We start from the raw sequence: 25,135 nt of genomic DNA, 5'->3' as shown, positions 1-25,135 counted from the left end.
CCCTTAACGTGCGGTCAGTGCGACCGCACCACTATGTATACAAATATACACCACTCAATGTTAAAAAATGCACAACACAAATATACACCATTAGGGGCAGGGGAGTTATGGTGCATTATTTTGGATGTGTGGTGTGTTTTTTGATTATTTTTTTTTTGTGTATTTTTATTATGATACATTTTCTAATATTAAGTGGTGTATATTTGTATACATAGTGGTGTAAACTACATCGACCGCACAGGAATGCGCGGTCACATTTGAATATATATATATATATATATATATATATATATATATATATATATATATATATATATATATAACCACAATAAAGGATTTGATATAATAACATTGCAATTGTAGTATGTCCATATACACAAACAAACACAAACACAAATTAAAAGTTATTATTTTTAACTCATACCTGGATTTGGAATATACTTTGTCAAAAATAATTCTATATATTGTCACCCATGTTAATTTCGAACCAAGAACCAAATTTTACAGTGGAGAAGAGAGTAAAAAGAGGAGGAAATTGAAGAAAAAGAGCTTAAATACGCAGGTAGATGCTTAAATATTTAAATTTTCGTCCAACATTGTCGTTGGACAGTAATTAATAATACCTACCAGTTTGCATTTCACATACCGATCAATTCGGTTTTCCGTCTAACAAGCAACCGTTGGACAAAAATTCCGACCAACATTTATTGTCGGTCAGAACTTCCGTCCAACGTGCGATTGTTGGACGGAAATTATGTCCAACGTGCGATGGAAAGTTGTGATTTTTTACAAATTACCGACCAACATTATTGTTGGACGGAAATAGCGAGATTTCTAACAATGAAAATCGATATAATATACCAACAGTTTAGTGTTTATGTATATTAAGATTTAAATTTATGATCATATATTGAAGAAATATTATAACACATGATACAAGATAAATGTTATTAAAATGTTGCACTACTTGTAATGTAATTTTATATACATTAAACTTTTTTTAAAATATATAGAAGGAATATTATTAATCTACTACATAGTGAATGAAAATATATATGATGTACATGTAGTTTAGTATTTATGTACATTAAGGCATATAGAACAAATATTATAAACATAATTCATTATCAAACATGATATTTCTATTGTGTAATTTAATTTTTATGAAGTGGCATCCGGTGTCCCGATTAACACTCTCACATGGATGATGGGAGTGGGTTCGAGCCTCAGTGGAGGCAACTGTTGACTCGTTGTGCTTCATTAGGTTGAGAAAGTAGCTATGAACAGATACTACATTGTAACAGAGTCAGTAGTACTCAAAAAAAAATGTACATTAAGTTTTTTCTTTATGAAGATATAGAATGAATATTATGAGTCTACTATATAGTGATTGAAAATACATATGATGAACATTAATGTTAGTGTTTATATATATATTAATGTTTAGATGTATAAACATATACAAGAAATATTATGAATATAATATAAGGTAACGTTATTAAACATGATGTACTAATTGACACGGGTATAAAAACAACGTTATTTTGGATAGGATCCACCATGTAAAATCAACTTTGTCCACAGTATAATTTTGTCAATATCACTTATGGTTTGTATAATATATGAAAGTGGCAAATTATACCATGGACCGGGGTCTACCTTACATTGTAGACCATGGTTTAAAAATAACCTGCAGATTCTGTATTTGTAGTTGACACATTCTGTACCTGCAGTCACTGTTGCAAAAATCTCTGTCTAGGCGCTAGGCGCTCCTAGACCGAGGCGAATTGCTCCCTAAGCGTCCGCCTATATGGCCGGTCGCCTAGAAGGCCGCCTAGCGCCTAACTCGGCCGACTGGGCCGAATTTGACCGAGTTAACTCGGCAAAGTTAGCTGAGTTAACTCAAGCGAATCGGCCTTGTTAATTTTATTATTATATTTATATATAATTAAATTTATTTATTTATATAAGTAAGAGAAGTAAGAGATATATATATAATATATATAATATATGACATACACCCACACACATGAATTAATTTTTTGTTTCTATAGGTCGCCGCCTAGACCGCTTAGACCCTAAGCGCTAGTCTACCGCCCGACTAGTGCCTAGCGCCTACTGCAACCATTCCTGCAGTTGAGAGTTTTTGTACCTATAGTTATCATATTATGTATAAGCAATTATAAGTTACGGAGTATTTGTTTATATGTACAAAAATTGTTAACTGATGATACAAAATGTTTGTATTAAGTTTATAATGCAATATGAATCATGATTCCTGGTATAACAATTATATTAAAATGACTCCTCTATAGTGGGATCGGAGTGTGGACTCTTAGCTCGAGAGATTTTGCTTCTTTTATTTTGGAAGGATAATATATTGAAGTAGGCCAATTTCATAGCCAAGCTCTATTTCGTTACCGTTGGCAACGTTTCCCCATTCTCTCTCTCGGAGATCTCTGACGATCGATCCTATCGACAACGGCTGAGCTTCGTCTCTATTCGGATTTGCATCAATAACTCTCTTATCATGGCAACTGCGTCAGGTATTTCATTCTACACTTGCGCCAAAAATTTCTTCGTTCCCTTAATGGATTTAGTTTTTGTTATTTTGTGGGCGTAATATTAACCATTCTATTTAAAATTTCGATCAATTGAATCTCCATATGATTATTTTATGGTTTTCAGATTGATTTTATGCTACCCTCCAGGGTTTCTAATTGCATTTCACTTTTGGAATATGTCTTCGATCAATAATTTGTTTAAGTATTGGCAAATGCAGTGGCTTTCAAATCTAGGGAGGATCATCGGAAACAGTTGGAATTGGAGGAGGCTCGAAAGGCCGGGCTTGCTCCCGCTGAGGTCGATGAGGATGGAAAGGAGATTAACCCTCATATTCCTCAATATATGTCCTCTGCTCCTTGGTATCTCAATGCTGAGAGACCGGTATGTTTCCTTAATGGTTAGAGTGCCTTTTGTTATTCCTTTAATTGTGTTTGGATCATGCAAGTTATTTTAGGTGACGATGGAAACCCTCCGCCACTACTCGGTGGTGTGCATGGGTAAATCCTGTTTGACTACAAAGAGGTAAACCAATCTAGATTGTCCATAGCTTCCCGGCAAAAGACCCAAGGAGATAAACCAGCCTAGGATACTGAGATTTGAACTCGTGATCTTGTGGTTACAAGTTTGTATTATTAACTATCTTGGCTGGGGTTACCTGAGCATGCATGTTCTTGTTTTATAGAGTGATTGTAACTTCTGTATGTTTGAACGGTTCTTAGAGTTTGAAACATCAAAGGAAATGGAAATCAGATCCTAATTATACCAAGTCGTGGTATGACCGAGGTGCCAAGATTTATCAGGCTGACAAATATAGAAAAGGTGCTTGTGAAAAGTAGGTCAGACACTCCTGCCAACCACTTCCTATCTATGAAAATTCGTCGTCTTCTCATAATTGTTTTTTTCCCAGTTGTGGAGCAATGACACATAATGCAAAGTCATGCATGGAAAGGCCTCGCAAATTGGGAGCAAAATGGACGGGAAAGAGCATTGCACCGGATGAGAAGATAGAGCAGTTTGAGCTGGATTATGATGGTAAAAGGGACCGTTGGAATGGTTATGATGCTGCTTCTTATGTCCATGTCGTTGAAAGATACGAAGCAAGAGATGAAGCGAGAAAGAAGTATCTCAAGGAACAGCAGCTTAAGAAGTTGGAGGAGAAAAACAATAATAACCAAAATAAGGAAGGTGATGCCAGTGATGATGACGATGATGATGATGAAGATTTGGAAGATGCTCTGAAGGTAGATGAAGCCAAGGTTGATGAGAGTAACCAAATGGATTTCGCAAAGGTTGAGAAGCGCGTGCGAACTACTGGTGGTGGTAGCACCGGGACTGTTAGGTTAGTCTTAATTCATCTCTCTGGCCCGGGAAAGATATTTCTATTTTGATTTCTTTATGCGTTATTGGTAATGTTGGTGGGGATTCTTTTGTTGTAAATGCAGCTTCTGATTTCTGTGATAATCTAGAGTTTGATATCTGCTCTGCTAAGTGTTGAACATTACAATTCTGTTTTCTATTTCTATGGTTAGGAATTTGCGTATCCGAGAAGACACAGCCAAGTACCTTCTTAATCTCGACGTCAATTCAGCCTACTATGACCCCAAAACCAGGTCCATGCGTGAAGATCCCCTTCCAGATATGGATCCAAACGAGAAGTTCTATGCAGTAAGATTGAGGCTTACTGGTTGGTTATTTTTTGTTGAGTGTCCAAAAATTTACTTGTGTTTCGGCTCTGTTATAGGGGGATAACCAAAATAGACTAAGTGGCCAAGCATTAGAGTTCAAGCAACTCAACATCCATGCTTGGGAATCATTTGAGAAGGGTCATGATATCCATATGCAAGCAGCTCCCTCTCAAGCAGAATTGCTTCATAAAAACTATAAAATCAACAAGGAAAAACTCAAGTCCAAAACCAAGGAGACCATCATGGAGAAATATGGTAATGCAGCTAATGATGAGGCACTCCCTAGAGAACTTTTACTTGGTCAAAGTGAGAGAGAAGTTGAGTATGATCGTGCTGGCAGGATTGTAAAAGGACAGGTGATATTTGAATTGACAATTTATGAATTCTTGATTGAAAGTACTATGCATTTTACCTTAATTGCATATTATGGAATCTAACTCTCCTAAGCAATACTACACCACCTTCTTTGTGTCAAGGATTTGGCAAAAACTTGTGTGAGACCGTCACATTGATCCTTGTCCGTGAGGCGGGTCAAGTCAAAATGAAAATGTAATACTCCGTACTAATTAAGAATAAAGTGTCTCTTACGGCGGCCTTACTTATAAGGGAAAGTGATAAAATACTTTTGATGAAAATGTAATACTTTCACATTTTAATTTAAAAGTAATACATTTTTCTTCAAAAGTATTACAATTTCCCTTATAAATAACAAATAATTTATTATTCATTAGTATTATATTTTTATATTGACCTGACCCGTCTCACATATAAGGATCCGTGAGACGGGAGTCACTCCAAGGATTTTGGTGTGTGTTTATCATATTATAAATACATAATGTGAAGGATGAAGTGCTGATACTAATAGGAAAGGAAGGAAGAACCTTGATGGTATCTTTTTTTCTTTAGGGTCTAACTCAGTAACATTATTGTGTGCAGGAGATGTCACTTCCAAAAAGTAAATATGAAGAAGATGTTTACATAAACAACCACACTAGTATTTGGGGCTCCTGGTGGAAGGACCATCAGTGGGGTTATAAGTGTTGCAAGCAGACAATACGAAGTAGTTATTGTACTGGCGCTGCTGGAATTGAAGCAGCTGAAGCTGCGGCAGATCTTATGAGGGCCAATATTGCCCGCAAAGAAGCTACTGAGGGTGGTGAGTAATAACATTCTACTGTCGTCTCAGCAAACTCATGTTGTGTCTATTTTGCTTCCATGAACTTTGATGGTCGGAACTCGTAAATCCAGATGCCTATAAACCAACCAAGGAAAAGAGGCTTGCTACCTGGGGAAGTGATGTACCAGAAGATTTGGTTCTGGACCAGAGTAAAGTGACTGAAGCTCTTAAAGAGGAAAGATTTCTCATTCTCCTTTCGCTTTACGCTTTGTTAGCATGTCTGAAGTTTCACATTTCACAACCACACTCCCTGCACAATATGATTTCTCTCAATGACCTTTTCACATCAAGCAAGCTAATTAGGTTCTCAGGTGGTGTATGTTATTTTGAACAAGCAGGAGGATGAAAGGAGAAGAGAGGAGAAGGATGAAAGAAAACGGAAATATAATGTGAAGTATAATGATGAAGTATGCCACTGTATTCATTCTTCTTCTCACCAACACCCTCAAGGCTAGGCTTGTACAAACTACTTTTGCCCCTGCAGGTGACACCAGAAGAAATGGAGGCCTACAAGATGAAGAAGATCCATCACGACGATCCAATCAAGGAATTTCTGCACTGAGTATGCATAGTTGGCAAAGTCCCCGCATCTAAGAAGGCGTTACTGAAAATTGAAAGGATATAGGTGATATAAAAACTAAAATGTTCTTAGTAGTAATAATAATAATATAATTAGGGCAATTTTGTCATTTTTCTCAATTTTACTTTTCCAACTACTGCTGAATTGGAATCCATTGGAGGAATAATTAGGGTGTTTGGTTAGAATAAAGGAATTAAGGGGAAGGAATTGTAAATTATGAAAAAAATAAGGTGAGAATAAAATAGGAATTCAAATTACATTGTTTGGTTGATAGCGAGGGAGGAATTGATATAAAGATTAAAATGTCCTTGTATAATAATAATAATAATAATAAAGGGCAATATAGTAATTTTCCTGTTTTTTCCTTTTCTAGCTTCCACTAAATTGGAATTTTCATGGTGTATGAATTCTAATTCAACATATGGAGGGAACTGCTCCAACTAAACATTGTAATTGAAAATGCCAAAGAATTGCGTTGTAATTGAAATGCAATTAATGTCAATCAAACGGATTGTAAAGACTATAATGCCCTTATATAATAATAATAATATAATAATCAAGGGCAATTTTGTCATTTAACTCAATTTTCCTTTTCCTGCTGGCTATGAATTCCAATTCCTTTTCTCCTCAACCAAACAATGCAAATGCTAAAGAATTTCATTGGAATTGTACTAAGATTACTACCAACCAAACGCCTTGTAATTAGTGCAGAATTCTAGAATTCCCCATGAAATTTGGGGAAAATGGTGTTTGAGAAATAAGAAGCACATTTGTGTTGTGAAACCCTACTTGAGTGTGAAGTGAAAAATTGTTTCACATTTTGGGCTGGCTGAGATCGATTCAGTGAAAAGCAAATAAATACAGATTAGGAGTGAAACTGAACACACGTACAGTAGTTTAATTCCAATGGAAATGGGCAGAGTGATCAGTTGCAAGCCTGATTGGCATTGGCGAAGCTCTGAGCCTGTTTAGCTGCGGCATCTTTAGAAACCAAAGCTTGAATTAGGCGAGTCTTAACCTCCCAGGCAGTGAAGGGATAGGGCTTCCTAGCGTACGAATTTAGCAGCGCCGCCGTGGATTCCTTCACCAGGCTAGCGAACACGTCGTCGCCGTCGTCGTTCCTGGACGCCGCCTCCAGCAGCGTCAGATCGTATCTGTACCGTTCGTACGCCCTGGATCCGAACACCTTCGACACCGTCGACATCTCCGGCACCATCCTCGGCCACGCCTCCCTCCGACTGCTCCAATACCTAATAATAATAATCATACTCCCACATAAACACTTAATTGCATTCATGAGATAAGAGATGCGAAAGGAAAGGAAGATCTTACTGGGGAGTGCATCTTCCTCTGTTACGAGTGAAGAGAAATCCCGGTCGTCGCTGCTGCTTTGCCGTAGGCGTAGCTGCTCCAGCTCCGGAGCAGTAGAGGAAAGCGACAAGTAGTAGTAGGAGGAGGAGCAAGTTATTCATGGCGGCACAAATCCTCCGCTTCGATCGGAGCTGCTAAATTAAGCCTCCATTCTCAGAATGTATGCATAAATCCTTGTAATGTTTGGGCTGATTCGGTCGCCCTCGTAATTGATGCAAATTCAAAACTCTTTTAACTTAAAAATTGTATTTTTCGTCTCTAGGTAATTGTAGAATTCTATCCTAAGTTATCATTTGCTTGTCTTGCTTACTTTTCGTTCCTGAGTTATATTAAAATTGAAAATTTTTATTAGTAAATGAACGAAAAGTTCAACATTAATAATAATTTAGCGACAAAAGGTGAATATAAACAACACTTATGAACGAATTCTACAATTACTCTATAATTTAGGGACAAAAAATACATTAGGTATAAATTTTTGAAAAATACCTAGAAAAAATGTGTCTATCATATTAGAGTCCGGAAGTAAAATTAAAAAAAATAAGATTTGAAAATACAAGTAATAGAACTTTTAATTTTTTTCATCCAAATTTTAAAAGTTTAGATTTTTTTTTTTTTGAGAGTATTAAAAGTTTAGATATAGTGGACAAAATCTTGAATTATTTTTATCAATGAGCTTCTCAGCCTTCTCTATAGTCTATATATATACACACATATGAGAGTTCTACTGAATATAATTTCAAATTTTAATTTTATATACAAACTCTTGATATAAACAACTTTTAGGGTTCACATGAAAATACTTTATTTATTATTGTTTGTGGACGAAATATTTCTCATATTTTAATGAATCAGGGACGAATCTATCTTTGTTGACTTTGAAAGCAAGTACGCATAAGTGGGGACAAACCGACAAGCTCACATGACATCACTCCCAAGGAGGAGTGTTACTACAATTTTAAAGCAAAATATTCATTTCTTTCTTATTTTACCTATCATATTTATTAGGGAAAAGAGTCAAATAGGTCTTAAACTTTACATCAAAAGTCAATTAGGTATTTAAATTTTAAAATATCAATTAAACTATTTAACATGTCAAATTAAGTTAATTAAGCCCAATAATCGGTAAATAACCTGTAATAACAGGTCATTTTTCTAATGATAGATTTAGATAACCGTCAGCATATTCCGGTTACCGGTGACGGCCATACCATCGCCGGTCGCCATCTCCGGCGGAAGGGTGACCAAAAGGTCGCCTTCTCGCAGGAGAAGGCGACGGATCTCGTCTCCTTCTCCCGGAGAAGGCGACGAGAGGAGAAGGCGACGGAAATGTCGCCTTCTCCCTTCTCCGCCGAGAAGCCAACCTTTTGGTCGCCTTATTCCGGAGATGGCGACTGGCGACGGTTCGGCAGTCGCCGGAATATGTTGCCGGCCACCGGAATATGTCGCCGAAACTGAAATGACCTGTTATTTACCGGTTATTGGACTTAATTGACTCAATTTGACATTTTAAAGGATTTAATTGACCTTTTTAAAAGTTTAGGTGCCTAATTGACTTTTAGTGTAAAGTTTAGAGGCCTATTTGACCCTTGTCCCTATTTATTATTCATTGATCACATAATTTTTTTGTTTCTTTTCTTTAATATTTTAAATTTATTTGTAACTTTGATTTATTGTATTTAATAATATTTTTAATGTAATTTCTAAAAATATAAATTTTATACACTAATAATAAAGTTAATAGTATGAAAAAAGAAACTAATTAGAAATAAATGTCTCCTTTACTGGTGAAAATTTGACGGAAATTTCATCAGAAGAACCATTTGCACTAAGAAATTGATACTCGTGGATCAGTTATGCAAGTTTTGAAAGTTGTGAATCAAAATTATTAGTAACACAATACTCGCTGGACCAAAAGTGTAAAAAACTCTTAGAAAATATGTACAGTTATTACATACCAATTCCGATCCATTTGAGATACTATATGTCATCAAAGTTGTCAATCTTCACCTGGTTAGGTTATTTTTACCTCGCCTTACAATTTTCTCACTTTTTTACTGTTATATTAGTGAGCAAATACCATATTTTGATCCCACGACTATTAGTAAAGTGAAAATTTTGATCTACATGTTTAATTTTTACTAATTTTGGTCTCAAAGCTACTGTTTTAGTGTCAAAATTCATCGCGCCGGTCACCATCTGTTTAAAATGTGGCGAAATCTAAAATTTTTAATGATATTTTCGTCATTTTCAACTCAATATCACAATTTGAGAATGAATAAAGAGATTCAAGCCCTAAGATCGATCAAAATTCACAGTTCTCCTCCTCAAATGAATGTAAAATGAGGAGGAAAACTATGAATTTTGATCGATCTTAGGACTTAAATCCATTTATTCATACTCAAATTGAGATATTAAGTTGAAAATGACGAAAATACCCTTAACAATTTTAGGTTTTTGAACGTTTTAAACGGATGGGTGACCAACGCGATGAATTTTAGCACGAAAATAATAATCATGAATGAAAATTGGTACTAAAATCATAGTCGTGGGACCAAAGCTGGTAGAATTTAAACATGAGAGGGGATGCAAATTTAAAAAAGGGGCTAAGGTGAAAATTTATAAAGGGCAAAGGTGTAAAGAAAAAAAGGTTTCGGATTGACCTGGTGCGCTTGCAAAGCATAGGGAAATAGTAACTAGCGCACGGACACTCTCGTCATCCAAGGATGCATGAAAAAATGACACGAGTATATCAAAATTTAGAAATGATAAAATGAGTTTAACCTGTCATGGTTGGGCTCGTTTAGCCTCCTCCTAAAGTAGATTAAGCTGGTATTTTTTTTTTTTACGTGTTTAAAAACTTGAAAAATAATTTCTAGATATCATTTTCCGCGTTTTTAATAAAAATTTAAAGTCAATGAAAATTAATGGATTGGTCAATGAAAAATAGCTACTCCGTAATATTTTAAAAAAAATGACTTCCTTTTTTTGGGGAAATCATTTTCCATTTTGCAACGGTGAAGGGGGAAGGAGAGTTATACAAATTGACCAATTAGAGTATTTCTATCAATAGTTTTTTTCGGGTTCATAGCAGAGAAATAACTACTTCATGATTTTGAAACTGATGTAGAAAGGAGTTATTTCATGCTTGGTTCTTCTTGCAAATGCCAAGATAATGTCAGAAATAAATTTAAAAAAAAAAAAAAACAACAACAAAGAGAGCAGCAGTGGCGCGCACTGCTGCCCTAGCGGGCGCGTGCTTCCCACGCGCCCGCTTGGAAGATTGAGAGTGGCTGCCAGCTGGCGGCCATTCTCAATCTCTTTGTTTTTATTTTTTATTTTTTTAAATTAATGAACATTGCGAGAGTTGGGACACAGGCGCACACTGCAATCTTTTTTTGACAAAACATTTAATTTGTTTGTTTTTTTATTGTTTTATTATTTATATTATAAATTTATCACAAATTTTAATTATATAATATATATTTTTGAATTAAATTTTGAATGATTTAATTACAATTAAAATTAAAATGATTAAAATAAGTAGAGCAACAATGTAAATTAATTTAAATGTTAATAATTATCATTTTAATTAAATTTAAGTATGTTTATTTTAATTAATTTTTATAATTATAAATTTATAGTTCAAATAATTAAAGAAATAATTAAAATATAGAATAGAAAATTGTGGATCCATAAAAAACTGTGAAAGAACTCCAACTGATAAGGATGCTCTTAGTTATACAAGTTGGCTATTGAAGTAAAATGGCAGAGTACTCTCAAAAAGTTCTCTCCCAAGTCCCAACTTTTGCGGAAGTAACTTCATATTTGAATGATTTCACCCCAAACAAAAAAACAAAACAAAACAAAATTTGAAATTAGAGATTAAAAATTATCAAAATTTTAACCACTGTAGACGAAAAGGTTAACAAGCACTATTTGACATTTTCAGTCACAGCACTGAAATGATAAATTTTTGAACATTAAAATTGTGCAGTAGAAGCGAATTACTATACCCTTATAAATTCCGAGATCCAACATGCATTTTTATCCAAATCCCATTATATTAATAATATAATACAGCATTAGTTTCAATATCCTTCTGAGTCTGAGATGAACCAAATATTTAGTAATTAGTATCACGCCCAAACACAATAAACAAGTACTTAATTTGGCACACTACTGACATTAAATGATATTACTACTACCACTGACCTCTATTCCTAGTTCTCCTTATCTCACAAATAACCCTGCTAGTATATACACCATGCCGAGCATGGCTCGTCAGAACTGATAAAATGTGCTCATGATTCACGGTACTTGGTCAAATCGAATGTCAGCGTCCTTGAGCAACTGGGGCGAAGGAAAAATAGATCACTGAGCATGTATGTATATTTTGTTAAAGAATGAAATGAAACTAGTAGAGATTCGAGAGAACCTCACCTTCTATCAGAATCTCTATACACACCGACCAGAGCTTCAGCCTTGTCATAAAAGCTATCCTTGAGAGATATGACAATACTTTGAAACCCACACCCTTCCTCGGTGTCCACATTAAGCCGGGCTCCCCCACATGATTTTGATCTAATAAATCCCGCAACCTTGGCAACATTTAAATTATCCAATGCAGCATCCACTTCGTCCAATATGAAGAATGGTGAAGGCCTAAAACTGAAAATTCCACAGCAGAAACACATCAAACTACAGTTTAGACAACATGTAGATCAAAGCATAGATAACATAACTCCCATTGCAACTTGGATGTGAGAAATAATTTCAAACAAGGTATATATATATATATATATATAGAAATCTGCTCAAATCTACATAGTATACACCACTATGTATACAAATATACACCACTCAATATTAAAAAATGCACAACAATGAAAATACACAAAAACACCAAAAAACACACAACACACCCAACATAATACCCCATAACTCCCCTGCCCCTAATTGTGCATTTCTGAACACTGTGTGGTGTATATTTGCATACCTAGTGGTGTATTTTTCGGTGTCGAGTACCTAATGGTACATATTTGTGTTGTGCACTAACCGCACGTTAAGACGCGGCCACACCTGAACTCTACTATATATATATATATATAAAATTAAAATAAACCGATGAATACTCAGATTGGCTTGTAAAAAAGATAGAACCCCAACATTTCACTCAGAGTAGGTCATTTTTTAACGACACAAGGAACTCCATGTCAGGAGAAGCATACCTGTGGATAGCAAAGAGCAATGCAAGTGCAGCTACAGTTTTCTCTCCACCAGATAGATGTTCCATTTCACGATAGCGCTTTGTCGGTGGCATTGCAGTGTACTTAATGCCATGTAAGTATGGTTCATCTTCATTATCCAAGTTGAGATATGCTGTGCCTCCAAGGGGGTGTGTGCTGCTCTTTGTGAGTTGTTTGTAAATTTTGTCTATATTGCCAGATATATGATTGAAAGCCTTCATAAACAATTCATACCTGACAATGAGAGTCAAAGACTCGGTATTTACAATATTCAAACAGATTGAAATACAGAAATAGGACAACAGTTGATACCAAACACACACTATTGGAAAATAATCGCAATTTCAAATTTTTATCTCATGACTAAATTTCAATAGTGTGTTTGGTATCATTAGAAAACACACACTATTGATAAAAAATTGAATTTTAGCATTGAAATAAGACAATCTCAATTTCATCCGCCTAGGTGACACATTGATACCCTGCCAGAAAGATGGTGCCAAGTACTCTCTTTCTAATTGAAAGAGTTGAAACAGATTACTTTTCCGTGAAGTGGGAGGCCCCAGCCTCATTAAGGATTCCCAATTAGACCACCTTTATACCATACAAAACTACACAGATATTTTCATATTCCACCCCCAGAGATGGGCAACTCTACAGCCCATTTACTATTCTGCACCAAGATGGGAAAGCAAAGTTGGTGAGAAGTTAATAAAGTAGCAAAGTTTAATGTAAAAATGCATCAGAACATTTTGAAGAACAGTGGAGATGAAGAAACATACCTTGTCTCCTTCACTCTGTTGTACTCATCAGTTACTTTCTTCTCTTCATTCTTTGCATCTTCAAATTCCTTAGTAACAGCATCTTCTTTCTGCCGCAGAGCCTCATATTGATCAAGGGCCTTCAGATTCGGAGCAGTTCTTTCAATATCTGACATTAGTGTAGATATTTTCTTTGAAAATTCTTCTTCGAGTTTCCCCCTTCTATCAGATGGTCCATTACTCTCCCGACAAGCTCTACTGAGTTTACTGAAATCAAAAACAGGACCAGGAGTTGTCTCATCGCTATCCATTGGATCAGAGATAGTCGGAATGCTAATATGCTCTAATTCACACTTCTCCAATATCTCTTGCTTCCCTGATTTCAACTGTTCAATCTGTGCCTCCTGTAATCCCCCAGGAAGAATGTATTAGTATTATCTTTTTACCCCTTTTCCATCTGTAGCTTCAAGCCAGAAAAACATGATTGTTGAATCTTCAATGCATCTGCATCTGTTAGTTTATGCATGAAAATTTGCAAGACAGTCAACTAATAACACCAACCTTTGAATTTATTTGACGCTTAAGTTTGCTAATGGTTGTTGTTTTAGCAGATATCTCTTTCTGCAATTCCTGTATATCCTTTTCACAATCTTCTGATTTGGATTTCCACGCTACACAAAAAAGGACTTATAAATCCTTTTATGATTAAGATTATTGAATTAAAATTATTATAACAGTTCAGGAAAAAAAATTAGTATAAACAGAAAAAAACATTTTACATCCATTGCTTGAATCTATGCTCCTCAATCATTTTGTCATTCTAGAAAACTGCCAGTATGGAGTATTTAGTAAGGAGGAATTTCACTCATGTACCATTTATGTTGACTTAGATTTAACTTTTGAGCAAAGTCAAATAGACAAATAGTACTTTTGTTAGTTTTGTAGTATCATAATATAATTATGTTAGTTTTCAAAAATTGAATTTACCAATATCAAAACGTAAAGTGAAATTTGGTCAAATTAACTAAGAAAATAGCTAAAGTAACTGTGAATGATCTGTAGGGAGTATTTTTAGCATCAATCTCCTACTCTTATTCATAGTACATCAGAAGCACACCTGCTTGCATTTGTGTACATTATATATCTTCAATGTCAATTGTTTTTACATGCATATATGTAAGATCTCAATAGCCAAAGCCTAAGATATAACTAGAAGAACCTTGCTCAGAGCAACATAAATAAGTTCATGAATTGTTTCCATTTTTAGCTCATGACTCTTAGGTTGCCATCAAACTTGGTCCCCAAGCATTATTTTTGCCACATAACCCACGTTTGGTCTTTCTAACCAAATCTCTAATAGAAAACCCAATTACATATTTACATCATGTTTCCAATTCAAAACCATATAGTTTCTCCCCAGAAGTGTCAAAGTGTTCAAGCTGTTATGGTTCTGAACTAGAAATGTGATGAATTCTGACTGGTTTCTACCAACAGTGCACCAAATGTGGCAAAAGTAATACTTGAGGATCAAACGTAGAAGTGACGTATTAGTCATGGGACCAAAAGTGAAAATAATTCTAAAGTTGATTTACATACCTGTTACTTCTTCTTTGTAATGCTTAATTTCCTTAATTGCCATTTCTATTGTTGATTTCAGTTCCTTCTCACTCTCCTCAACCTCTGACAAATCATTCTTTAACTTGATAAGTGTTGCACCCAATTTGGTAATCCTTGAATCCATGTCCCGCTTCTGCTCATACTCCAATCTGGGAATTGATATATTATTAATAAGCATTACAGTAAGAAATCAGTATGTCAAAGCTGCAAACTCTCCAAGTGTTCTTAAGATGATAGGTTAAAACTATCCCCCATTCCCACAGATTTTGCATGAAAAGAGAGAGAGAGAGAGAGAGACGACAAACTGCAATATAACTGGTTAAACACTTAATCATTAAGCAAAGTAATACCTCTTAAATCAATAGCATGACCACGAAAACAATCCTTAATGTGAAGTTAAAACTTAGTTTACACAACATTGCTGCACATCTTTGAACTTCTCATGCATGAATGATCAGCAGTGCAACAAATCAATGGCCACAAACAAGTTGCGTGGGGATCTATTATTCTATTATTCTATGTCTCAAGGGGGACAATTATTACACTCTTGACTATCCCTGTTTGAACCTCAACTGCATAGATGGACTCATGAACTAAGTCAACAGAATAATTCTGCCAATTTGTGGGTAGTTATGCCAAGTTTTATGGTTACAGTATAATGTTTAATAGTCTACACCAATGCAGGGTACAACCCAAAAGTACATAGAACATGTAGAAAAAATAGATGAGCAGAAGGCTAAGACACTATGCAAGGTTGTGCATATCCATAAAAATATAAAGCAATCAAGGAATTGGAGCCTTTGCTTAGGTCAAGTAGAGATGTGTTTTTTGGTTATATAGTAATGTGTACATCAATTAAGTATGTAAACCAATCCTTATAGCAGAGGTCATAAAAGCTTCCTGGACTGCTTATAGCAGCAATCTCCTCTCTCCTCTGATATTTTACTTGTGGTACTAATCAGAAAGTACAGAGTTCAACTAAATCAAGGATGATCACAAATAGAAGATTAAGGCTAGCATCACCATAACATATAAAACTCAGGCAAAAAACATACTGATATTTAATCTTTGATTGCTGATTGTGCAGGCTAAGCCTTTCTTCAGCCATCTGCTCTACAGCTTTGAGCTGGTTTTCTTCATACTCACGAATATTGTTCACCCCAACAGACTCGCTGAATCTCTTATAAATGCGATCAACAATGTCATTGATCCTCCTCTCTCGAGACAGGATCTCTCTAGTCCTTTCACTGATGGCGTTTTCCAACTGCAGAAAACCAAGAGCGAGTTGTGTAGTATAATAGCTGCCACATGATCATGCTCCTAAAGAGACGAAGAAAAAGAGCACTACAGACCTTTTTAAGTTCAGGCTTCATGCGATCAATCTCATTTTCAATGGTTTCCCTTTCACGATTCAAGTTTGTAAGTTTATCAGCAATACTTTTCTGCAAAAAAAATAGTCATAACTAGTAGGGAAAAAAATATTTTCTAGGAAGAGATTAACCATATATGAAGAGTTACAACTGATTTAATCATCAACAGATTTGAGGACTGAAAATATCCAGAGTGAAAACTTTGATCTTCAATCTCTCATCCAACAAAAAAGTCCAACATACTAATAAAAGAACCGAATCACTTGTCTAAGCTATATTAAATTCAATTCTACATTTGAAGTCTGAACTAAATATCAACATGGACTACAAACTAAATAAAGTTGGTGACAGCAAGGAAACTAACCAACAACCCTAAACTTTATCTATTACTCCTGTATTCCAAAAAGATTGCCTAGTTTCATTTCTCAAGAGTCAACATAATCTAATTTTTGACCAATTTTTTAAAACATATTTCTTTAAAACTCTGAATTGTGATTCTTAAAATAAGTGATGCATAATGTATAGTTCATAATATCTAATTTTTAATTTCAAAAGTTGAGCTTAAGAGTATTAAAACTTTTTAGTCCAATCAACCTAAAGCACTAAATACAACAAAATGGGACAAATGGAGTATTTAATACTAGGCTGGTCAAAGTGCGATGAATTAGAAGCACTTGGCAATGTTAATTTACAATTAAACCAATATCTAGCAGCACATTTCTCTTCACCAAATGCATAGTATGAGAAGATTCATGGAAATTAGAAATGTGGCGCAATTTACTCCATTAACCTGTTCAATTTCTGTATAGTGAATTTTCCTTTCAAGCCCAGTGATTTTGCCAGATAGTTCCGACTCCTTGAGATTCATCTCTCTAATTGAACCAAGATCCTCCAACTGCGATTCAAGTGCTTCCTTTTTCTTCTTCAGTCCTGAGGCCAAAATTAAAACATTTTGCAACTAAAGCAAAGGTATTTAGATACACTCCATTTAGGGGTGTCAATGCGGGCCTGCCCGCCCAGCAGCGGGCTAGAAATTTGGCAGGCCAACTCACGAACCCTGCAGCCCAAACTTCTTTGGCACTAACCCGCCCCATGCGGGTTGGTAGGCCTCACAGGCCAGCCCACAGGCTAACTTAGAATTTAAATTTAATAATAATAATAATAATAATAAACTTTAAAAAAATACTTATATTATATTACATACTATATTTTAATATAATAAAAAAAAAGGAAAATTCATATAAATTTTAATTTATACATACTATAATTTGATGGATAATGATGTTTTAATTATAATCATAAATTTGTACTAATTTTTTTATACGAAAGTGTTAATTTATATTTATATTATATACAATACAATGAACAATAATGTATAATAAGATTTTAAAAAGAATGAATATGTTATAAATATTTGAATCTAATAATGAGTTATAACATTCTATTAAAAAAATCATTTTTTTAAATATTAGCCAGCCCACAGGTTGAGCCTGTGAGGCCCGCTTCCTCACGGGCCAAAAATTTTCAACCCTAACCCATCCCACAGTGGGGCAGGTTAGGGCCAGTCACAGGCCTCAACCCACTTTGACACCCCTAACTCCATTGCACATACCATCAACTTTTTTGTCATCCCATTTATGAGAGCGTACTTCAATACTAGAGCTTGTACCACCAGTCATTGTACCCGATTTTGTCAACAAAATCCCATCAATAGTCACAACTACAAGCACAATGCAAGATATTAGTATAAATGGATTTATGGTAGTAGGAATAAAAGGCTCATTACCCAAAAAACAAATGCATTTAAGATTTTACCTTTAAATCTATCTCCGCTCCAGCTAAGACGCTTGGCCTCATCAAGTGTATCACAAACTAAGGTATTACCAACGGCAAATACTATTGCCCTCTCCAATGTTGGATCAAATCTGGTACTGTTAAGCACATAACCTCATAGCATCTGTTTGGATTTTGATTTTATATTTTATAGGGAAGGATAGAACAGATATATGTTTTACAATGAATCAAACAAAAAAGATATAGAGAATCCTACAATCTACATATAGAGACTCCTACCTGTCTCATGTAATAAAACTAGAGAACTTGGTCAGGGGCTCAGGGCATCATGCACAAATTTTTATACTATTGCCATAACTAAATAAAACGAGCATGACTTTACCAAATTCACTGAGACTAAGAGATCTTGAGTGTGATGGATAGTCAAATAACAAAGCAAAGGCACATAACAGTGAGAAGTAACTGGATGGTATAAACACAGAAACAAAAAGAATGTATATAAAGGTATAAATCCTAGCATATAAAAAGAATTCTAGAGCAAGAGGATACTGGATTACATCAAACACCAGTTTAGCAGTTCCATTTAATGCACGTAGCCTCTCCATTACTGGTTTTACACGTACAGATTGAAGCGGAATAAATGTCTGGGGAGGAAGCTTTTGATCCTTTAAATACTGTAGGCAGGAAAGTAGACACCATAAATTTAACAGAATTAATCATTTACATAAGACAGTTACTCAACAGTAACATGTACCACCTTCCTAGTAAATGAAGTTATTCTAGATGATTTCCACCATGTGACTATGTGAGTCCAGGCACAAAGCATTCATGCAAAGGATTGCTAGGAAAGTATGGTTACTGCCCATACCTTGATACATTCTTTGCCTGTGTGTTCATCTTCAACAACTATAGCATCCATAAATCTGCCCATAGCAACAGTTAAAGCAAGATTATATCTTGTTTGTATAGGCTTACAGAGATCAATCATGCGACCATGAACACCAGGAAAGAGTTGCTTCAAATTATCAACTGCTTGAGAAATTTTCGTATCTCTCTCACTTTCATGTCGGTCAGCCTTCAGCTCACGTAGTTGATTTTCTACATCATCAATTTTCGCCTTCAACATTTCATATTTGCGTCTTCACCACAAAAGAAAGATCACATTTAACAAATAAGGAGGATATATAGTACACAAGTCATTTTTTTTATGAATAGAGATTATGAAATCAATAAGCAGCTAGAGCCATTGTACTATCTAAAGAAAATAATAACCGTTGGAAAATTGAGATGAGTGACCTGGAATCTGCATGTTTATCTCTCATCTCACGCTGTTCCTTAATTGCTAGTGTTAGTTCTTCTTTGTGTTGTTTGACTTCCTCAATCATTTTTTTCAATCTACTTCGCATTTGTTTCTCCTGAGACTCCAGCTCTTGCTTCCGATTTTCCAACTGTTGAAGATTTTCTACCAAATTCTTTTGAGCCTCAATATCAGCATTTTGTTTCCTATCTAAGATGTCCTTTTCATCCCTTAGTTTTGCAGTTCTCATGCCAGCTTCCTCCTTGCTGAAAAAAAAAGAAAAAACCTATGGATTTTTATATCCTAATACAAGATCCGCCTATATGTGATGCACTCATTATACCTAACAAAAAAAAAAGCCTAAGACTCTAAAGGGATTTATAAAGTTACATCATTATATGCAAAATGGTAACTTCTACAAGTTTCAAAATTGACAGTCCTACAGGGAATCAAAAGCCACCAATAGTGGCGAGATATGACAAAGGTATATTTTGATTATTTTCAAATTTAAAACAAGGATGGTCATAATCATAATATTAGATTCTTTCAGATGAAACAAGAGGTAAGAGGATTGAAAATAAATATGGACATTACAATAAATGAATATAAATAAAACAGAACAAAATTTTAACATGACTCCATTAGGCAGTAAAGCAAAAGCACTACTTTTTGGATTTTGAACTCCATTCCACAGTCAAAAGCAGTAGAAATACAATACATAAAGCATGTGAATTGAAAATAAGAGGGAATTCAAAATCATTAATATATATTCTAAGTTTAATGATTTTTGTTTAAACAATACAACTTTAAAACATGATACCAAAACTTGAAAATATCACTTGAAGTGCATCTTTCTTGTGTGTGTGTGTGTGGGGGGGGGGGGGGTGGCGGCTTCTATACTGAACTCAATCTTTGTGATACTAACCCATTTTCTAGAAGTCATAAATGAAATGAAAACCGTCAAAGCGACACTTATCTAGTCAACATATTATGAGTTAAATTAGATGAGCTTTATTTTAAAAACTACAGTTATACAAGTCTACGCGATGTCTTTTAATAGATCATTAACTTACTCTTAGTGGCATAAATAAATGCCTTCAGATCAGTAGAAGAACATTTTGAAATTAGAAATTTAGTAGAGAATAAGTGTAAACTACCAGTCCCTTATTAAAACACTGATATAGTTGTGCCTCTTGACAACAAAGCCTTTTATCATATTTAATTAACACTACTGTAGAATTTGATGGAAAGGTGCATTCCTTAAAATCTTTTCCAATTCTGGTCCAGTTGAAATTTTAACCAGATGAAAGATTCCCATAATGCATCTTTAACTAGATATTATCCTTGTAAGCAAAAGATAAATTTTGAAGTGGCATTTTTCACATTATGGCATCATGCATTCTGACTAAAAAAAATGCTGATACATGCATGATAATATAGCAAAAAAATCAGGACTCACATTTGATGATATGTCTCCAGCTGACTGTCAGCCAATTGAAGTTTCCCACCTGCATCGTGACTTTTTTTACGCAATTCATTCAGTTGCTCAGTGATATCTAGAAGGTCTCTCTCAAGTTTCTGAACCTCAGCAGCATGCTTTTTCTTTTCTCCCTGTCTCTTTTCTAGCTCTTTACTGGTGCTTTTAATTTTAGAATTAATGCGAGATGCTTCTTCCTTCTTTTTTACAACTTCTGGTTGCTATACAAATAAAAAGTTAAAAGAATTATTAGTGTTAAACTTCATTATTTTACAACAAGATTGATAACACAGAAACCTGGCGATTAAAAATATTTTAAAACATGCCATGCAAAAATAACAACTTAAAAGTTGCATAGTGACTTAGGTGGTGTTTGGTTGGGGACTTGTGCACCTTACTATGGGTTTTGATACCCATTACCATGTTTGTTTGCCTACTTTTGTTATCCTACTATTGGATTCAAATCCTTTAGTAATTACAAAATCCAATACCCTTTTGCTCCTCTACTTTTGAACAATGGAATCAAAAATAAGGGAGAAATAAAAATGAAATAAATAAATAAGGTCATTGTCCATGCATTAAATATGGAATTTTAATATATATACACACACACATACATATATTTATGTGTATATATATGTATTATATATTTTTATATTTTTATTTATTATTATTTTAATTAATTATTTATTTATTTTGATTCCAATTCCTATTTACTACCAAACAAAGTAACTCCTCCTACTTAACCCCATTACCATTACCAAGTATTTAATTCCCATTACCATCCCGATTCCAATATTTGAACCAAACACGCCCTTAGTGAGGTCGATGCATCATCTATCAAAATTCTAAAAAGTTCCAAATAGCAGAAATTTAAAATAATTCACATCCATGTATTAAAGTACTAGTGCAAGACTTTACAAAAGCATTAGGCATTCACCCTTCACTTGATTTAGTAATTGAAGAGTGGAGACTGGAGTGTGCATACACTACAGAGGTATGGCCTCAAATTAGATATGCAGAGCAAAGATTTAAATCAAGCTTCAAGTACAAGAGCATATAAATCAAAATGCAGAAAAGAGAAAAGGAAGATTAGGTAATCATACACTCTTGTCAAGTTTACTCTTTTTGTCTGCAATCTTCCTCTCATACAATGCCACTTCTCTCATGTATCCACTTAGTTCTTTTTTCTTTTCTCTTGCTTCATTTTCATACTTTTCTAGTTCATCAACAATTTCCCTTATTCTTATTTCTTCAGCTTCGAGGTCTGTAGAGACCTTAGTAATATCATTTTCTATATTGAATAATTGCCATAGAAAGTGCTCTTGCTTCAAATTTTTCTGCAAAAGAGAGGAATGGCAGAGATTAACAGCATGGGGCAAGGGATATTAAGGCAGAGAACAGGACTAAACATGTATAGGCCCGACCTTCATGCTTTGCAGATTAGACACTTTTGAGTCCATGCAAAGTTGAATAGTAACTAATTCTAAAAAAAAAAAAAAAAAACCACTATACAAAATCTACGATGCACAGCTGTTGAATAATGACCTAAAGCTTATATTTGAAACTTGACAAGTACAACACTTCAAAGCCAACTCTTGGACAAAGCATACAACTGTGCTTTACAGGTAGCCATGAGCAAAAATTAAAAATTCTTCCGTAAATAACCACCAAAATGTTAGCATATTTTTAATAGATAACCAAACAAATGAGCAAATACCAATTTTGGTCCCACGAGTATTAGCAAAATGATAGTTTTGGTCCCACATGTTTAATTCCTACCAATTTTCATCCACGACTATTGTTTTAGTACCAATTTTCATCCACAACTATTGTTTCAGTGCCAAAATTCATCACTCCGGTCACTTCTTCGTTTAAGAAGTGCCGAAATATGAAATTATTAAGGGTATTTTCATCCTTTTCAAATTAAGATCCCAATTTGAGCATGAATTAAGGGATTTAAGCTCTAAGATTGATCTCAATTCGCAGTTCTCCTCCTCAAATTAAGGTAGGATGAGGAGGAGAATTGCGAATTGGAATCAATCTTAGGGCTTAAATCCCTTTATTCAATTATTCATACTCAAATTGGGATTTAAGTTGAAAAGGACAAAAATACCCCTAAATATTTTAGATTCCGGCATGTCTTAAACAAAGGGGTGACTAGTGTGATGAATTCTGGCACTAAATCAATAGTTGTGGATGAAAATTGGTACTAAAACAATAGAAGTGGATGAAAGTTTGTAGTAATTAAACATGTGGACTAAAATTGTCATTTTGCTAATACTCGTGGGACCAAAATTGGTATTTGCTCCCAAATAAATTGTATTTGATGAATTGATGCCAAAATAATTTGTTAAATCTCTCATTATAAACACTAACCAAACATTCAAACTTATGTTAGGAGAAGCAGTTAGCAATCAAACAGCATAACCAGTAGCAAAGCACAACTATGATGCTTTTTCCTCTGATAAAAGATCAAGAAGTCTGCATGCAAAACGTGTTAATAAAACTCTGAAGCCATACCAGCTCCCTTTGTAAGCGAAGATGTCTTTCTGCCTCTTCCTTCTGTTCCTTCTTCTGTTTCCGCTCCATATTTACTGTTTTCTTCCTCTGATAAGCAAGTGCCTTCTTTTCTTCAGCTCTAGCTTTTTCCTCTTCTAATTCATCATATCTTCTCTTGAATTCCTCAGACCCAGATATTTGCTCAAGCAAAGCTGTAAGCTCTCTAGGATTTTTAGATGCAATTGACTCCACATCACCCTGTATAACATAATAGTTAATCAAGCACACACAGGTTCACAGAAATCCCATCTTGTTACATTCAACCAAAAGCAAGAAAACCTTGGATTTTAATATTAGGCTGCAGAATAAATATCTCAATCACTAATTCAAGGAAATTTTAATTTTCTTTAAAATTTTAATTTATTCTTTGTTTCCATCTGAACATACAGATTCAAAGTTTTTCACCCTTACTCCTCAACCATACAGTTATTTCACAACCCTCCACAGTATTACAAGACCCTCTCTGGATTATACTCTAAGGAACTAGTACCACAATCCTTATGTACCTTATGTCTTCCAACTTCATGACCAAGGTGAAGGCAAAAAAGCTCAATTGCCAAAAATGAAATACAGGTGTATAATGAGTTCCAAGTAAAAATGAATAATGATAAGTAGAAAATTTCAAAAGCGAAGATATTGGTATATGATTGGTAATGCGCAAAACAACCTGAAACACAAGAAAGTTCCGTGCTTTAACAAGAATATCAAGGGACTTCAACTTGGCATTGTATTCGTCCCAGTTGACCACCCTTCCATCAATCCGGTACTCGCTGCCACCCGCACTAGTGATACTGCGAGTAAACTGAATTTCAGTACCACTGGCCAACTGATAGACCATCCTGACAAAAGCTTTCCTGCCCCTCTGCTCCTTCTCACGATCATCAAATGCGTAAATAAGATCTCTCAACTGCGCGCCACGGAGTTGGCCAGTGCGGACGCCAAGGACGAAGCTGATGGCGTCCATGAGGTTTGACTTTCCGGCGCCATTGGGGCCAATGATGGCCGTGAAGTCGTAAAACGGGCCAATTGTTTGGAATCCCTTGTAGGATTTGAAATTCTCGAGCTCCAACCGGTGGATTTTGCCGGGGGATGGTTGAGACGGCATCTTGCGGTCGGGGAACTGAACGTAGAAACCCTAGGCCGTCAGAGAAGTGTGAAGTTTAGGAAAAATGGAGATTGAGAGTGGAAATTTGATTGGTAAAATTGGAAATTAGGGCTCGAAATCGTACAAGGGTTTTGGCGGGTAGATATTTGGGAGAAAATTTAGGACTGAGAGGGAAGTAGCTACCATCTTCGAGTTCGAAGCGCAGAGAGGGAAATACGGACTTATCACTTATATGGTAGTGCTCAATTTTTAAGGATAGCGCCGTGTAGGCCAAGCGCCTAAGCCGTATTATGGTAATTGAAAAAGTTATTTTTATGTTTCTTCTATGTGCATAAAAGGAAACGTTGTTACAAAATATAATTAAAATAAATCAAACACAATCTCATTATTATTTACTATATTATTTTTTTATCATAAAATTGTTTTATATATATCATTCGCGATTAAATAATAATATGAAAATTTCTAATCTAAAAATATAATACGTCTCAATTCAATTATATCTTTTATGTATGTCAATTTTTC

The 25,135-nt window shown here is 34.9% G+C and overlaps 3 protein-coding genes across 8 annotated transcripts; 1 reads left to right on the top strand and 2 right to left on the bottom strand.

Moving 5' to 3' along the window:
- Positions 1-2,430: 2,430 nt before the first annotated feature.
- Positions 2,431-5,834, top strand: LOC116024586 (pre-mRNA-splicing factor SLU7-like). Of its 3 annotated transcripts, XM_031265505.1 has the most exons (8): positions 2,437-2,546; positions 2,783-2,946; positions 3,285-3,397; positions 3,473-3,904; positions 4,095-4,230; positions 4,307-4,606; positions 5,187-5,406; positions 5,499-5,834. In XM_031265505.1, the coding sequence occupies exons 1-8, from the start codon at positions 2,531-2,533 to the stop codon at positions 5,771-5,773; spliced, it is 1,656 nt and encodes a 551-aa protein (XP_031121365.1). In that variant the 5' UTR covers positions 2,437-2,530; the 3' UTR covers positions 5,774-5,834. The 3 variants fall into 3 exon arrangements, with proteins under 3 accessions (XP_031121366.1, XP_031121365.1, XP_031121367.1); XM_031265506.1 differs by lacking the exon at positions 3,285-3,397 and having other exon boundaries at positions 2,431-2,546; XM_031265507.1 differs by lacking the exon at positions 2,437-2,546 and having other exon boundaries at positions 2,810-2,946; positions 3,285-3,401.
- LOC116024587 lies at positions 5,456-7,579 on the bottom strand. 3 transcript variants are annotated; one of them, XM_031265510.1, is made up of 3 exons: positions 7,340-7,579; positions 6,899-7,257; positions 5,456-5,934 (listed from the first exon to the last, which is right to left on the bottom strand). In XM_031265510.1, exons 1-2 carry the CDS (start codon positions 7,477-7,479, stop codon positions 6,933-6,935), a joined length of 465 nt encoding a protein of 154 aa, XP_031121370.1. In that variant the 5' UTR covers positions 7,480-7,579; the 3' UTR covers positions 5,456-5,934; positions 6,899-6,932. The 3 variants fall into 3 exon arrangements, with proteins under 3 accessions (XP_031121370.1, XP_031121369.1, XP_031121368.1); XM_031265509.1 differs by having other exon boundaries at positions 5,691-6,031; XM_031265508.1 differs by lacking the exon at positions 5,456-5,934 and having other exon boundaries at positions 6,647-7,257.
- A 3,812-nt stretch (positions 7,580-11,391) lies between these two features.
- Positions 11,392-24,830, bottom strand: LOC116024810 (structural maintenance of chromosomes protein 1). 2 transcript variants are annotated; one of them, XM_031265810.1, is made up of 18 exons: positions 24,173-24,830; positions 23,467-23,703; positions 22,050-22,283; positions 20,926-21,164; positions 19,466-19,732; positions 19,038-19,308; positions 18,719-18,843; positions 18,191-18,300; positions 18,025-18,095; positions 17,166-17,333; positions 16,358-16,447; positions 16,061-16,269; positions 14,985-15,154; positions 13,950-14,059; positions 13,410-13,792; positions 12,610-12,861; positions 11,822-12,049; positions 11,392-11,731 (listed from the first exon to the last, which is right to left on the bottom strand). In XM_031265810.1, exons 1-18 carry the CDS (start codon positions 24,608-24,610, stop codon positions 11,683-11,685), a joined length of 3,651 nt encoding a protein of 1,216 aa, XP_031121670.1. In that variant the 5' UTR covers positions 24,611-24,830; the 3' UTR covers positions 11,392-11,682. The 2 variants fall into 2 exon arrangements, with proteins under 2 accessions (XP_031121670.1, XP_031121669.1); XM_031265809.1 differs by having other exon boundaries at positions 17,166-17,305; positions 17,988-18,095; positions 24,173-24,829.
- Between the last annotated feature and the right edge of the window lie 305 nt (positions 24,831-25,135).

This window comes from Ipomoea triloba, chromosome 7 (assembly GCF_003576645.1).
Source record: "Ipomoea triloba cultivar NCNSP0323 chromosome 7, ASM357664v1".
In the NCBI taxonomy this organism is placed as follows: domain Eukaryota; kingdom Viridiplantae; phylum Streptophyta; class Magnoliopsida; order Solanales; family Convolvulaceae; genus Ipomoea; species Ipomoea triloba.
The sequence above is the reverse complement of the archived record's forward strand: the minus strand, read 5'-3'. Positions and strand labels throughout refer to the sequence as shown.